Below are 12017 nucleotides of genomic sequence, written 5' to 3'. Positions count from 1 at the left end.
ATCGCTTATTTCAAACCTGCATGTCCGACATTACGCTTTGAGAAGCCGCCTGTATTCACGGGAGCGCTGCTCATCACTCCAGCCGTGTGTGGCGGCTGTTTATTCTCCTCATCGTATGCGGGGACTCACCTGTCCTTGTGGGAGTTCAGCGCGTTGAGGAGATTGTGACAGCGGTCCTGCTTCGGCGTGTCAGAGAGCTGCAGGACAGATGGGAGAAAAGAGAAGAGAGAAATCAGAGCTGTGTTTGCACAGCGAACAGCCATCAGACCAAAGAGCTCCAGTGCATACAATCATTTTCATCCACGGCCCCTGACAGAAATAGCGTTGAAAGGGGAACCTACTTGGCTGAGAGACGTGTCATGTGAAGTCAGGGCAGAAAATGCCTTTTCAAACGGGCTCACAGCAGAAACAATCAGATATACATGTCGTGGAAATGTTGCTGCCCCCCCCCCCCCCCCCCCCCCCCCGATGTCAACTCTACACTTATCTTCCTGTTTATTTTCTGTGGGACAACTTCAGACTCAGAACCATATGGCTTCATAACTCTGAGCCTCATCCCTGGGGTTTGAAGATGTGTCCAAATTATCATTTTTGCAAATATTGGTCATAATGTCCCAGATCAGCGATTATCAACCAGGGGAACTTTCTTTTAACCCTTTAATATCGTGGAAGGAGCTCATAATGATGGATAATAAAACTAAATCAACAGATCTTTATATAATGTATTTATCTGAGAACCCGTGCTGGAGACATCTACTGGGTTAGTTTGTTACGTAAAAACTACTGGATGGATTTCCACAGAACTTGGTGAAAGGATGCTCAAGGGTCAGGGAAGACCCCATTGCATTGTGGTGTTAATCCAGATCAGCGGGCGGATCCAGGTTCTAGTTTATCCCAAACAGGCTCTACAGAGTTGGAACGTGGATTCTGAGCTGCTCTCATCTCCTTCTCTTCTTCTAATTATCTTTTTTCAGGAGCCAAAAAGTTTCTTTCACAATCCTTTAAAATACCTGATCCTGATGATAATATGGAGCTGATGAGCAAAAAGATTACATAACTTTATTATATGTGAAACTTATACTAAAGTGTTACTGATATTAACCCTCTAAAACGACATGTAGCCTAAATTCTGACTTTAGTTTCGTAATATTACGTATTTTCTCCTTTTAAGTGGAGCTAGCACTTCCCCATAGAAAAGGTAATGGATTCATAATTGAATTATTGGTGAAACTATTGGATAAACAGTTGAAACAGCCAACTCAGACTAATCAAACATGGTTGAAATATTCAACTAAAGCTAATGAGTTATTCCCCCTTGAGCCAATGTAGAGGTCACACTGTTATTTATCATTACATTTTACTTTAACGGTGGTTAAGAGGCTTTATGTCTCAAATGCATGAAGGCTGGCGGCATTTCACACGATTGCATCATGGTGCTTAAACGGGGGAAATATCAATACCGCGCCCAGGAGCAGCGAGTCCCAGTTCTCGTTGGTGAAGGACAGGATTTCATGGTCGAAATCAAAGTATTTCCTCTTGCAGCACAGCGAGAGATGGTAGAGCACTAAGTGAGCCAAGTCCACCCTGCATTCAGAGAGAGAGAGAGAGGTGAGAATTTAGATCCTGAGCAGGTTAAATACAGAAATATCAGAATAGTTCATATTTCCAAAATCTGGCTTTGCGCTAACGAGAAATCATTGTTTCCTTATCCAGAGCAAAGTAACTAACTAAAGCCGTTTCAGACACGACCTGCGGGTAAAGAGTTGGGTACAGACTTTACTCAGACTTCTGAATGCAGCTTCTCTATCTTAGTAACTAAAAAGATTGTTTCACATCGAGCAATATCAGTGTTTGTTGTTACGTTGTGGTTCAAAGGTCCCATTTCTTGAGTTTTGGACCCAACTACACATGGAAATATACTGAAGATGGTGTTAAACTCTAAATAAGACCTGATAACGACAGTGTGAAATGAGTGATTGTGGTTATAATGTCGGTGTCTGTGTTACTGACCAGGTCATGGGTAGTCTCTGAATGGTCTCTGGTCCCTTTGTGCACACAGAGCACTGGAACTGATAGAACCTGAAACAGAAACACTGGATGTCTTTAAGCAGGATTACACAAAAACTACTGAACCCATTTCCTTGAAACATCGGTGTACTTGTATACACTTTGCCCGAGACGTCTCACACAAGTACTTCAACGGAAAATAGGGTACAACTGCTTGGAGCAGCCAAAATACACTAAAATACTAACCCTAACCCTAAAATACACAGGCACCACATTTTAAGAGTCCTGGTTTTCAGAAAACGACGAGTGAGTAACTCTGCTCGTTTCACTGTCAACGTCCATTGTGGCTCACTTACACTGCAGTTGTGTTTCCATTGTGTGGCTTTTGCGATTGTGTTTTCCGTCAATGTGCTTGTGTGAGAACTTTTGTTTGTGGATCTTGACAAAAGGAGCTGATCCAGGAATCTTTTATCACTTTCTTTAACATTGTGAAAAGGGAAGTTTAATATTTTCACATATTCTCACAGAGTAATTCCTGCATCATGATGACAGAAATCAGCCATATTTAAAGGACTGATATCTGAGGTTTACGCTCTATTGAATATTACTCTATAGGTTTTCCTCCCTTTCTCGAGAAGCCTCAAAGTTCTTCCTCCATTTCACTTCGCTTGAAGAATCCGTACATGTCTCTTGTCTCTGTGTTCGTCGCCGTATAAATCAGCCTGCCTGGGAAAGAAGGGACAGGTCTATCTGATGGTCTAACGCTGTGTACTGGGCGACCCTGAGCCCCCCCCCCCCCCCCCCCCCCCCCCCACCCCCAGCGTCTGTCCTCCTCTGTGCACGTGCTGGCAGAAGGTCGTTGGGAGAGATGAAGTGCAGACTCGGTTATGGCGGCGCTACGTGTTTACTATTCCAACTGTGAACTGCGTCTTCACTCTTCCTCCGTCACATGCTCGGCAGATGTTGCACTCGTCCGGGGCCTCGCTCTCCCCGACTGTCAATCTAGATCTAATCCCCCCCACCTCCCCTCCTCCTCCTCCCTCCTCCTCCTCCTCCTCCTCCTCCTCAGACAGGTTCGGCAATAACACAGTGTCAGCGTGGGTGTAAATCCCAGTCAGCTAACGCAGATGGTTAATGACAATAATAACTTAATGGATGGATACATTTTATGACACGCACGAGATGCAGCCCCGTCTAACTGCACTGCCACCAGCACCTCGAGCATCAACCCCCCCCCCCCCCACTCCCACCACCCCCCCGGCATCGCATCAGAAACTTGTGGGAGAGGCGACACGTCTGCTCCGAGCGCGAGCGGAGATCTTGTCCTTGAAAGACGAGTCAGCGAGTGCATTAACACGAGCACTAATCATTTAGTCTTAAAGGAATTAAAGCAGATAACTGACTGGGGGGGGGGGGGGGGGGCTGTCATGTACACGTCTTCCACTGATTATCTTGATCAGAGTGAGTTTCACCACTGAGACCATTCGTCTACAGAGAAAATGTCTTCCCTCAATTATTGGCATATTCATATTCTCTGTTTTGTATTTCCCCTTCTTATATCAGATTTTAACATTCATTAAAAAACACAAACCCAATATTAGATCCTGATATTACCGGCTGATCTCGGCTGCTCACGAATACACTGTCTGCGTTTCTACTGACACGTACAAATGGAAAGAGGAGTGAAAATTGCTCTACAGACTGATTTCCTATGTTTTCTCCCTAAATGTTTTCATGTTCATTTAAATTGAATTCTCTTGTGAGGAAAGTGATTCAGTTCAACAGGCAAAGGTTTTACTGGCTGTTCCCTAAGATTTACATAATTTCATGTCTAAGTGTTGTTTTTTAAATTAAAACAGAAAGCAAAACAAGATTTTTGAAACAAGGAATTATGACATTTAAATAAATATAAATATATTTTTTATCCTAGGCAGAAGGATCCATTTTATCTTATCTCATCTTATCTTATCTTATCTTATCTAATCTTATCTAATCTTATCTTATCTTAATACATCTCAGGTTGTAGTGACACAGTCTGTTCCGGTACAGACTGAGTCTTTACTGGTGATCCACAGAAGCTGTGCCACCTGTACAATTACAATAATTTTTATATATTACAATCTGTAGTCTCAAACTCCATTTGTCAATTGTTTGGTTTGTTTGTGAACAGGATTAAACAAAAACCACTCCACAGATTACTATGATACTTGATGGTAAGACAGGAAATGAGCCAAGAAAAAACTCATCACATTTTTGTGCGGATCAGAACAAAAGAGCAGATCCAGGAGGTTAATCGTCATTTTCTTATACATTGCGAAATAACCGTAAATTGTATTTTCCTACAGAATACCAGAATTCCTCCTTAATTTCAATAATCGGGCATATTAAGGGAACTGCTATCTTTGACTTGGTGTAATTTGGTAGCTGTAGTTTTATTTATGTAACTCCCAACCAGACCTTTAAGTTTATTATAATGACTGAATGACAGAATTATAATCGCGGATGCAAAGAAGGGCAGTTTTCCCAGTGATGCTCGATAACGCACCTGTCTCCATACAGTAAGGGCTTGGTGAGACACTGTGTGCAGGCCTCGTGGAACCACTGACCACAGCCTCCGCACTGCAGCATCTTCAGGTTCCACCTGCGATGCAACGAGAAAACAACAGGAACACTTAGAACAGATGAATCAAAGAACGCGTCCAACATCTGTCTCCCGACGACTCGTCACTCAGGACGGCTGAGACGCGTCTACAGGTGTCAACTCCCACAAGGCATCGACGACTCATACAGATGTGGCAGATGGGAGTTTGTTTGATTCTGCTTTAGACGCCAGATGTGCGGAGTTTGTAGACATTCGCAGAAGATATGCAAAGAAGTAAAAGTATGAAAAACAGCAAATGCTTTAAAAAGACAATTTGATGCACTTTTCTTTTGACTGACATCCCTCCTGACAGGACAGGATTGATTCAGCTCACACATCATTCCACCAAAGTCAAAACAAACTCTAAGAAATCCCACTAATGCCGCTCGACACACGTCTGATTCGCCGCATGCAATTCACACATAATCCAAACGATGACATTGACACAGATGAGATCAAAAGTTCCCGGAGAAAAAAAAAAAAACTCTCCCGTGGAAAAAAGGAGCTCTGCAGCGTCACTCACTCTCCAGGTCCGGCACAGTAGCAGTAACACTGCTGCTGATTGGTCAGGTGCTGCGGGTCCCAGTCCAGAGACGACAGCTGGTAGGGGAGTCGGAGCTTCATGAACTGCATGAGCCGGGCGAAGCGTCCCCGCTTCAGGGCCCCGCCTCTCTGAAAACACACAATGTCAGAGCCATAAGTGACGGGTCCCCTCAAATCAGGGTCCCCTCAAATCAGCCTCATCTCAAATCAGCCTCATCTCAAATCAGCCTCATCTCAAATCCACGTCCTAAGACAGATCGCCTTCTTCAGCGGGAGAGGAAACCATTCGTCTGGTTTCATTCCAGGTCAGCGGTGAGAGACAGTGACCGAGGCAGCAGAAGTCTGGACAACGAGAGACGGACATTGAGCGATTGACAATTAACCGTGGTCTCGTCTCATATCTGCAGAACTGGAGCACATGTGATTGATTGACTTTAAATGTACTTCTATCAATTCCTTCGCTCTTTTTCATCCTCGTCACTATCGACTGTTCACGATTTCTCGGACCCAATGTAGAAACATCCGAACTCGGAGTCAATACCGAGGGAATTAGTGCGTCCCGGCCTCAGATACACACAATACCTGCCACACACAACACTGTGCTGACAGCCACACTTGATGCATTTGACTGGATTTCTCCAACACTACAACACTGAATGTTTATTCTTCCTCCCCGGAGTGTGAGACGGAGAGATTCGCGGTCTGACCTTGGTTGCGACTGCAAAGACACATTGCCGACATATCCACGAGTCGCTGTCAGCTTCCGGTTCGATGGCTGGCGTGTGGCACTCTGGATGATAACCTGTAATGGGAGGAGGAGGAGGCAGAGCGTTTAATTCGTGTTTGCCACACAGACAGGCTGAGTGACAATAATGGCTCCATGTTTTTTTTTATCGCTCTGCTGGGGTTGTTTCAGCGACATGCAAAAATACTTTACTATATTTTTTCACATCCCGGGAGCGGGGGAAGTAAGTTTGTCTGCTTTATTTGATTTTCTCTCTCCTCAAAAACAAAGTGACGGAGCTGTGGTCGCCTGACGGAGCAAACTCCTGCTGCCATTTCCTGCTCTGTGCATCCTGGAGCCGAGCGGGTTCTGCAAAACTTCTGCCATCTTGCACATCAGGATATTTAATTTCATCATGATTCAGGCTGTTACTGTTAACCCCCCCCCCCCCCCAGAAACACACACACACACACACTCTTGCTTATCATCATGCAAAATGACACAAGAGAAACCAGAGAGCAGTTTTTAAAACACCTGCTGAAGAGGGAAAACCTCTCTCTGCTCACTTCGAATCCAAGTTTGTGTCATTAACCCGTCTTATGTCTTATGTCCAACAGCTACACTTATTAATGTGGGATGAGGCTCATTCCTAATTAGATAATTGGTTTGTTTGTAATCAGACAGAAGTTATTATCCACAAACATGCAGAAGTGATTAAAAACATATCTGCACATGATCTGTAAATCTGTAACAAAATCACCTCAAAGTCCACAAACAAACTTCCACCGCCTCCTCATTCGTTTTCATTCTAGTCAGGATCCAGGTGCAACAACTCGAATCTATCATTTATGAAATGTGGTTTTTCTGTGGTGGTTGTTTTCCTCTTTTTTTTTTTCAAAGAAGAGCAACACTTATTTACCACGCCATGTCAAATCCTCAAGGTCAGTGCGGGAGCGGGTGGAGAGCCACCGCCCTGACAGCGCGTGATGAGGCGTGCTTCCTTACCGTGGCGACATTTCAGACAATTTATGAGAGGTTCTTTAAGAGGCGGAGCGTCACAGATACAGCAAACTTCTTCCACTCCGGCGGCAACTGAGGCAAACGCAGAAAGAGAGAGAGAGGACGACAGAGGGAGAGAGAGAGAGAGAGAGAGCAGTCAACAGCATTAATTTATGTATATTGATTCACTTCCTTGCCACCTCATTGATTTCAGTGTCTCCTGCACCCTTTCCTGATTTCACTTCATCTGATGGGCAGATATTCAGTGTGGTCCTAACAAGCGGCCAACTTCCTCCTTGATGTCAGGTGGAGTGGGAGGGCGCCATTTCCCCCCAGGAGTCACTAGTCTAATAACTTCATAAATAGACTCTAATACCCCAATTACACCCGGGGGCTAACCCTCGTAACCTTGAACTCGATTGTTATCTCCTCTCAGACGACAAATCAAAGATCCTGAGATGAAAGGTGCGACGTAGAGTTAAAAGTTTGAAGCTCAACATCGGGAGAGATCTGGGGAAAAAAAAGTGTTTCTGCAGCTCCTCGGGTAAAGTTTCCGCTTTCGGTGTGAGCTCAGCGATTCGGAAAACCTCGGGCCGGGAGCATTATTTAACAACAGGCAACACAAAGTGCTCCCAACAGGAAGCTGTTTACTCTTCTGGCTGACGGGAGAGGGAGAGCGGGGGGGGAGAAGAGGAGAGTTCCACTTACACGAGTGAATGTCCTTTCTCAGCACCCAGAACTCGGAGTTGTCCTCAAATCTCACCAGGCAGCATTGCTTGACGCCGTCGACCTGAGGGGGAGATAGCAGGCGAGCGGGATGATTGACAAAAAGTAAATGGAAGTCGCTTCGAAATCCAGGTGAACACACTCTGCGACTCACAAAAAGTCTCTTTCTGTCACACACACACACACACTCGCGTCCATGCACTTACTCTTTTTACATTGCCGAGGTACAGTAGTCCATCACTCCATCGAGCCAACACATCATCTCCTTCACTTACTCCCCCCATCCTGAGGAGAGAGACAGAGAGGGGTAGAGAGAGAGAGAGAGAGAGAGAGAGAGAGAGGGAGAAAGCGGCGCTCATGTGAAATGGAAATCCGATTTATTCGATGAATACTTTGCTGCCGCTGCTGACAGAGGGGGTTTATGGCCCCGGCGTTCGGAGCTGGCTCTCAGACAGACGAGCTTCGGTGCAAAGGGGTTAAAATCTCAACCGCCTCCTCCTCCTCCTCCTCCTCCTCCTCCTCCTCCTCCTCCTCCTTTTAGACCATAGCGACAGCCTGTTTCCACCACTGTAAAAGATGAGAGTGAGTACACAACCAGAGAGCAAGACAAATGATTATTGCACACATGAAACACACACACACACACACACACACACACACAAACGGGGGGCTCTGCTGCAATACAGTTTGATTGAATGAACAAAGATGAGCGTGCAGCTACTTGAAGCCTCAGTCGTGCACTTTGCTGCTTCTCTCATCTCCCAACAGCTTAAAAACTTGATTAGCCGCATGGAAATGACAGAGCGGGGCATTATCTCTGCACGCTGAGCATTTGTTCCAGTACATGCACTCAAGTCAAGACAGACGCAGGATGCATAACAGTGCATGTGTGCAGCCTTTTGTGAGAAGCAGCCAGGTATGAGAATGTGCAGGGGGGGTTGAAGGGTACCTGTCAAGTGGAGAACTCCTATCCGTCGGGGGTCACGCGGATTCCCGGGCCAGGCTGGACATGCGTCGCCCTCATCTGCCGTGGAGCTTCCCAGTGCCCAATTACTCCAGGATGCGCAGCCGGGGGGGAAAAGTGAATGATGTGCATGTATGTGCCCAGCGGCCGTGCGTGCGTGCGTGCATGTGTGTGTGTGTCAGTCAAGCCGTCAGCGAGGAGGAGGAGGAGGAGGATGAGGAGGAAGGGGGGGGAGGAGGAGGAGGAGGAGGAGGTAAAGGGGGTAAAGGCGACTGACTGTCCGTCCGTCTCTCAGCCTAGTTTGTCCGTCCTCCTCCGCGCTGCTGTTTCGTCATGTCCCCGTCTCTTGTGGCTCTCACCCCGTCCCCCCCCCCCCCCCCCCTCACCAGCAGCACCCCGCCTCTCCGCCGACACCTATGCTATTAAAGCGGGTTTGTCAGCGCAGCAGCATCAAGCCGCCAGAGACGCCATCATCCCTGCCTCTCTCTCTCCCCCCAAACCCCCCTCTCCCTCTCGCCTCTCGACTTGTTGTGACGCAGACATAAAACACGGAGATAGAGTGGGAGGGAGATAGTGATGGAGGTGCTGGAGGATGAGAGGAGGGCGGCCGGGGCGCACGGCTGGAACCGCGGCTGGAGCAGCCCCCCCCCCCCCCTCCTGTCTGCAGGAGCTGACCCTAAATCGTTGTGACAAGGTGGGATTGTGATGTCTGGGAAGCGGGAGGACGGAGGAGGACAGAGGGGGGGAGATGGATGGATGGATCGGAGAGAAGGATGGATGGTGCTCGAGGAGCCTGTGGGAGCAGCGCGCGCGCGGCTACGGGGGCCAATTAGGTGGCCAATTAGTGAGTTTAGCCGCCTCATTAATTGGCCTGTAACGAGAGGGAGCAGCGGAGTTTAGAGGGAAACCCAGGGAGGGAAAGTTTTACAAGTGAGACGCCTGAGCAAACAGTGGTTTAAACGTGCCTTTATCAGGAGAGGGAGGAGGGGGGGCAGTTGTTGCACACTGACTTCCTGCATAAGATCTAATACCGTATGTTGTCCTTATTATTGATTAGTGCACATGTACAGATCTAGAAATAAAAGAGACCATCGCAAGATCACTCTGTGTTTACTATGTTTGACAATAAAGTGAACATCTTGGTTCTGTTCTTGTTCTAAACTAACGCCACGTTTCTCTTAAATTCAGATTCAAAGTAGATATGCAGAATCGAGATTATGATTTAAAGGATAGATGCAGATTCAAAGCAGAGATTCAGATTTAAAGTAGAGATGCAGATTCAAAGACGCAGATTTAACACCATAGAGAATATCACAGGACATTAAGTCATCCAATGATGTCACTACAACATGTTCAAACTCTTGGCTCCACTGTGAGCGAACGTGTGGAGAAGCGTCTCCAGGGCAAAGTGGACAAGCAGCACATCTGCAGGACAGATGTGTCCCCACTTCTCCCGGGACATCCCGGGTGTGACTGAATGTGTGATGCCGAACAGGCCTGGCTCTCATCACCACTTTGATCCAACAACACGTTTACCACAAACTAAACTTCTATTCCCAGTTAAACACAAACCAATACACATTGTGACTGTTTGTCAAGTTACAGGTGATCTAATAACTTCTTTAAACCAAGTCAGACATCTAGGCGAAGCTGCTCAATGACACATTATTATATTATAAACATTATAGACTTTGTATATTTACATTATACTCACAGTAAAATGCAATTATGTCCAATACAGCCCACGACTTTGCTGTTTACAATCCACAGTTTGTGTCTCTTCTTGTTTATTTGTGTCTCTCACGCTCCTCTCACCAGTCAACAGTGGGCTGACACCGCCGTGTGGTTCAAAATGGCCCCTGGCACATTCAACAGTGCACATTTCCACCTGCCACCGCTAGGCGGCGTACAAATACAAGGACTACACAACCACTGTGCTGCCATCACCCTGTCAGCCTGACAGACAGAAGCAACGGAAGGGAATGATGGGATATTAGATTTGATGCGATTTATGATATGATATGAGATATAACATATGTGATATATGTGTCACCATTACTTTGCTATCAAGGGTAACATCCCATTAAATTTGACTCTGAATCATCTTCTCTGTAAATATTTCCTATTTTCACAAATGCACAAACTTATTCTCCAAGATTCTTCCAGGAGATATTCTTATCTGATATCTGATCCCATATCTTATATCTCAGCTACACATGTGAAGTTTAAATCATTTTCTAACTCGTGAATCTGGTTCGCTGACGTCCATTATGAAATCATCTGTACTTGATAAGTTTCATTAATAATGTTTTAGTTTCCTCTTCATTTACTTTGTCACCTGTCACCACAGAGTGACGACATATAGGAAAAATTGCAGCTTGTGAAAACGGTTGTTGTGTAACATCTTCATCTCGTGTAGTTTCCCACAGTTGAGAAGTAACTCTGAGGATTATTTCATCAAGGTTATTTTTCAGGTTGCAGTTTTAAAAACAAGAAGCTTACATCACATAATAATACAAACGTCTCTAAAGAGTATCTAAGATGAAAGTTGCATTCTGGGAAATGTAGTATTCATCCCTGGTGACCTAAGGGACATCCGGGTTACAAATCTCTAAAGTGCTGTTGACATAACTGGAGATTAAGTTTGGTACAGGAGTAAACAATAGGATTAGAATCCTTGTAGCTCAGGATAAGGCCTTGATACGGTGGCCCTGGGGGGGTCAAAACACAACTATATTTTTGTGAAATGTTTTGTTTATGGTTCAAGATCAGGATTTTTATTAATATCTTAAAGTGTATCTGCCACATTCAAAAACAATACGTATAAAGGGATGGGTTTGATCACAAGGCTGATCCAAAAGACTCATGTGGAAAATACAAATATTTAAAGGTACAAAAACAGATATAGATTAAAATACAATAAACAAGATATGCATGAAGATATATGTGAAATATATATATATAACTCGAAATAGCGTTTAAAGTTAAGGTTAATGTCAGAGTGGACGTTTCACTTTAAGCAACAGGTTCCTTTAACATCGGTGTAATGTTTAATCTGCAGGGTGCTGGTTACAGTCTGGATTAGGTTGAATCATTTACAGATGTTATAAACCACACTGCAGGGTTGAGGACAGACAGACAGACAGACAGACCGCCGCGTGCGTGAGGTGCGTAAAACTGTGCGCGAGGCCAGCCTCCCCCCTGCAGCCCCGTCTCCCCCCCTCCCCCAGGAGAGCTGCGGTGCGCCGGGGGCCTGGTGATCAGCCCCCCCCCCCCCCCCCCCCCCAGCGGGCAGGTACCACCCGGAGAGACGGAGCTGTTGCCAAAGAGCAGAGCTGCACAACATACAGGAACTGCGACGTCACAGAGAGAGAGAGAGAGAGAGAGAGAGAGAGAGAGAGAGAGAGAGAGGG

General features: G+C 45.9%; 1 protein-coding gene across 1 annotated transcript in view; it reads right to left on the bottom strand.

The window, feature by feature from the left end:
• The window catches only part of phf1 (PHD finger protein 1), a 19005-nt gene extending 7255 nt beyond the window's left edge, over positions 1-11750 (bottom strand). The window contains exons 1-10 of the mRNA XM_053432719.1: positions 10319-11750; positions 7847-7925; positions 7623-7704; positions 6921-7007; positions 5899-5993; positions 5172-5320; positions 4553-4648; positions 2011-2079; positions 1461-1584; positions 130-197 (exon numbers count right to left, since the gene is read on the bottom strand). Of these exons, the coding sequence (XP_053288694.1) occupies positions 130-197; positions 1461-1584; positions 2011-2079; positions 4553-4648; positions 5172-5320; positions 5899-5993; positions 6921-7007; positions 7623-7704; positions 7847-7924 (848 nt within the window). The 5' untranslated portion in view covers position 7925; positions 10319-11750. The remainder of the gene's footprint in view (positions 1-129; positions 198-1460; positions 1585-2010; positions 2080-4552; positions 4649-5171; positions 5321-5898; positions 5994-6920; positions 7008-7622; positions 7705-7846; positions 7926-10318) is intronic.
• Between the last annotated feature and the right edge of the window lie 267 nt (positions 11751-12017).

This window comes from Pleuronectes platessa, chromosome 10 (assembly GCF_947347685.1).
Source record: "Pleuronectes platessa chromosome 10, fPlePla1.1, whole genome shotgun sequence".
Lineage (NCBI taxonomy): Eukaryota > Metazoa > Chordata > Actinopteri > Pleuronectiformes > Pleuronectidae > Pleuronectes > Pleuronectes platessa.
Note: the sequence above shows the minus strand (reverse complement) of the source record. Positions and strands in the feature narration are given on the sequence as shown.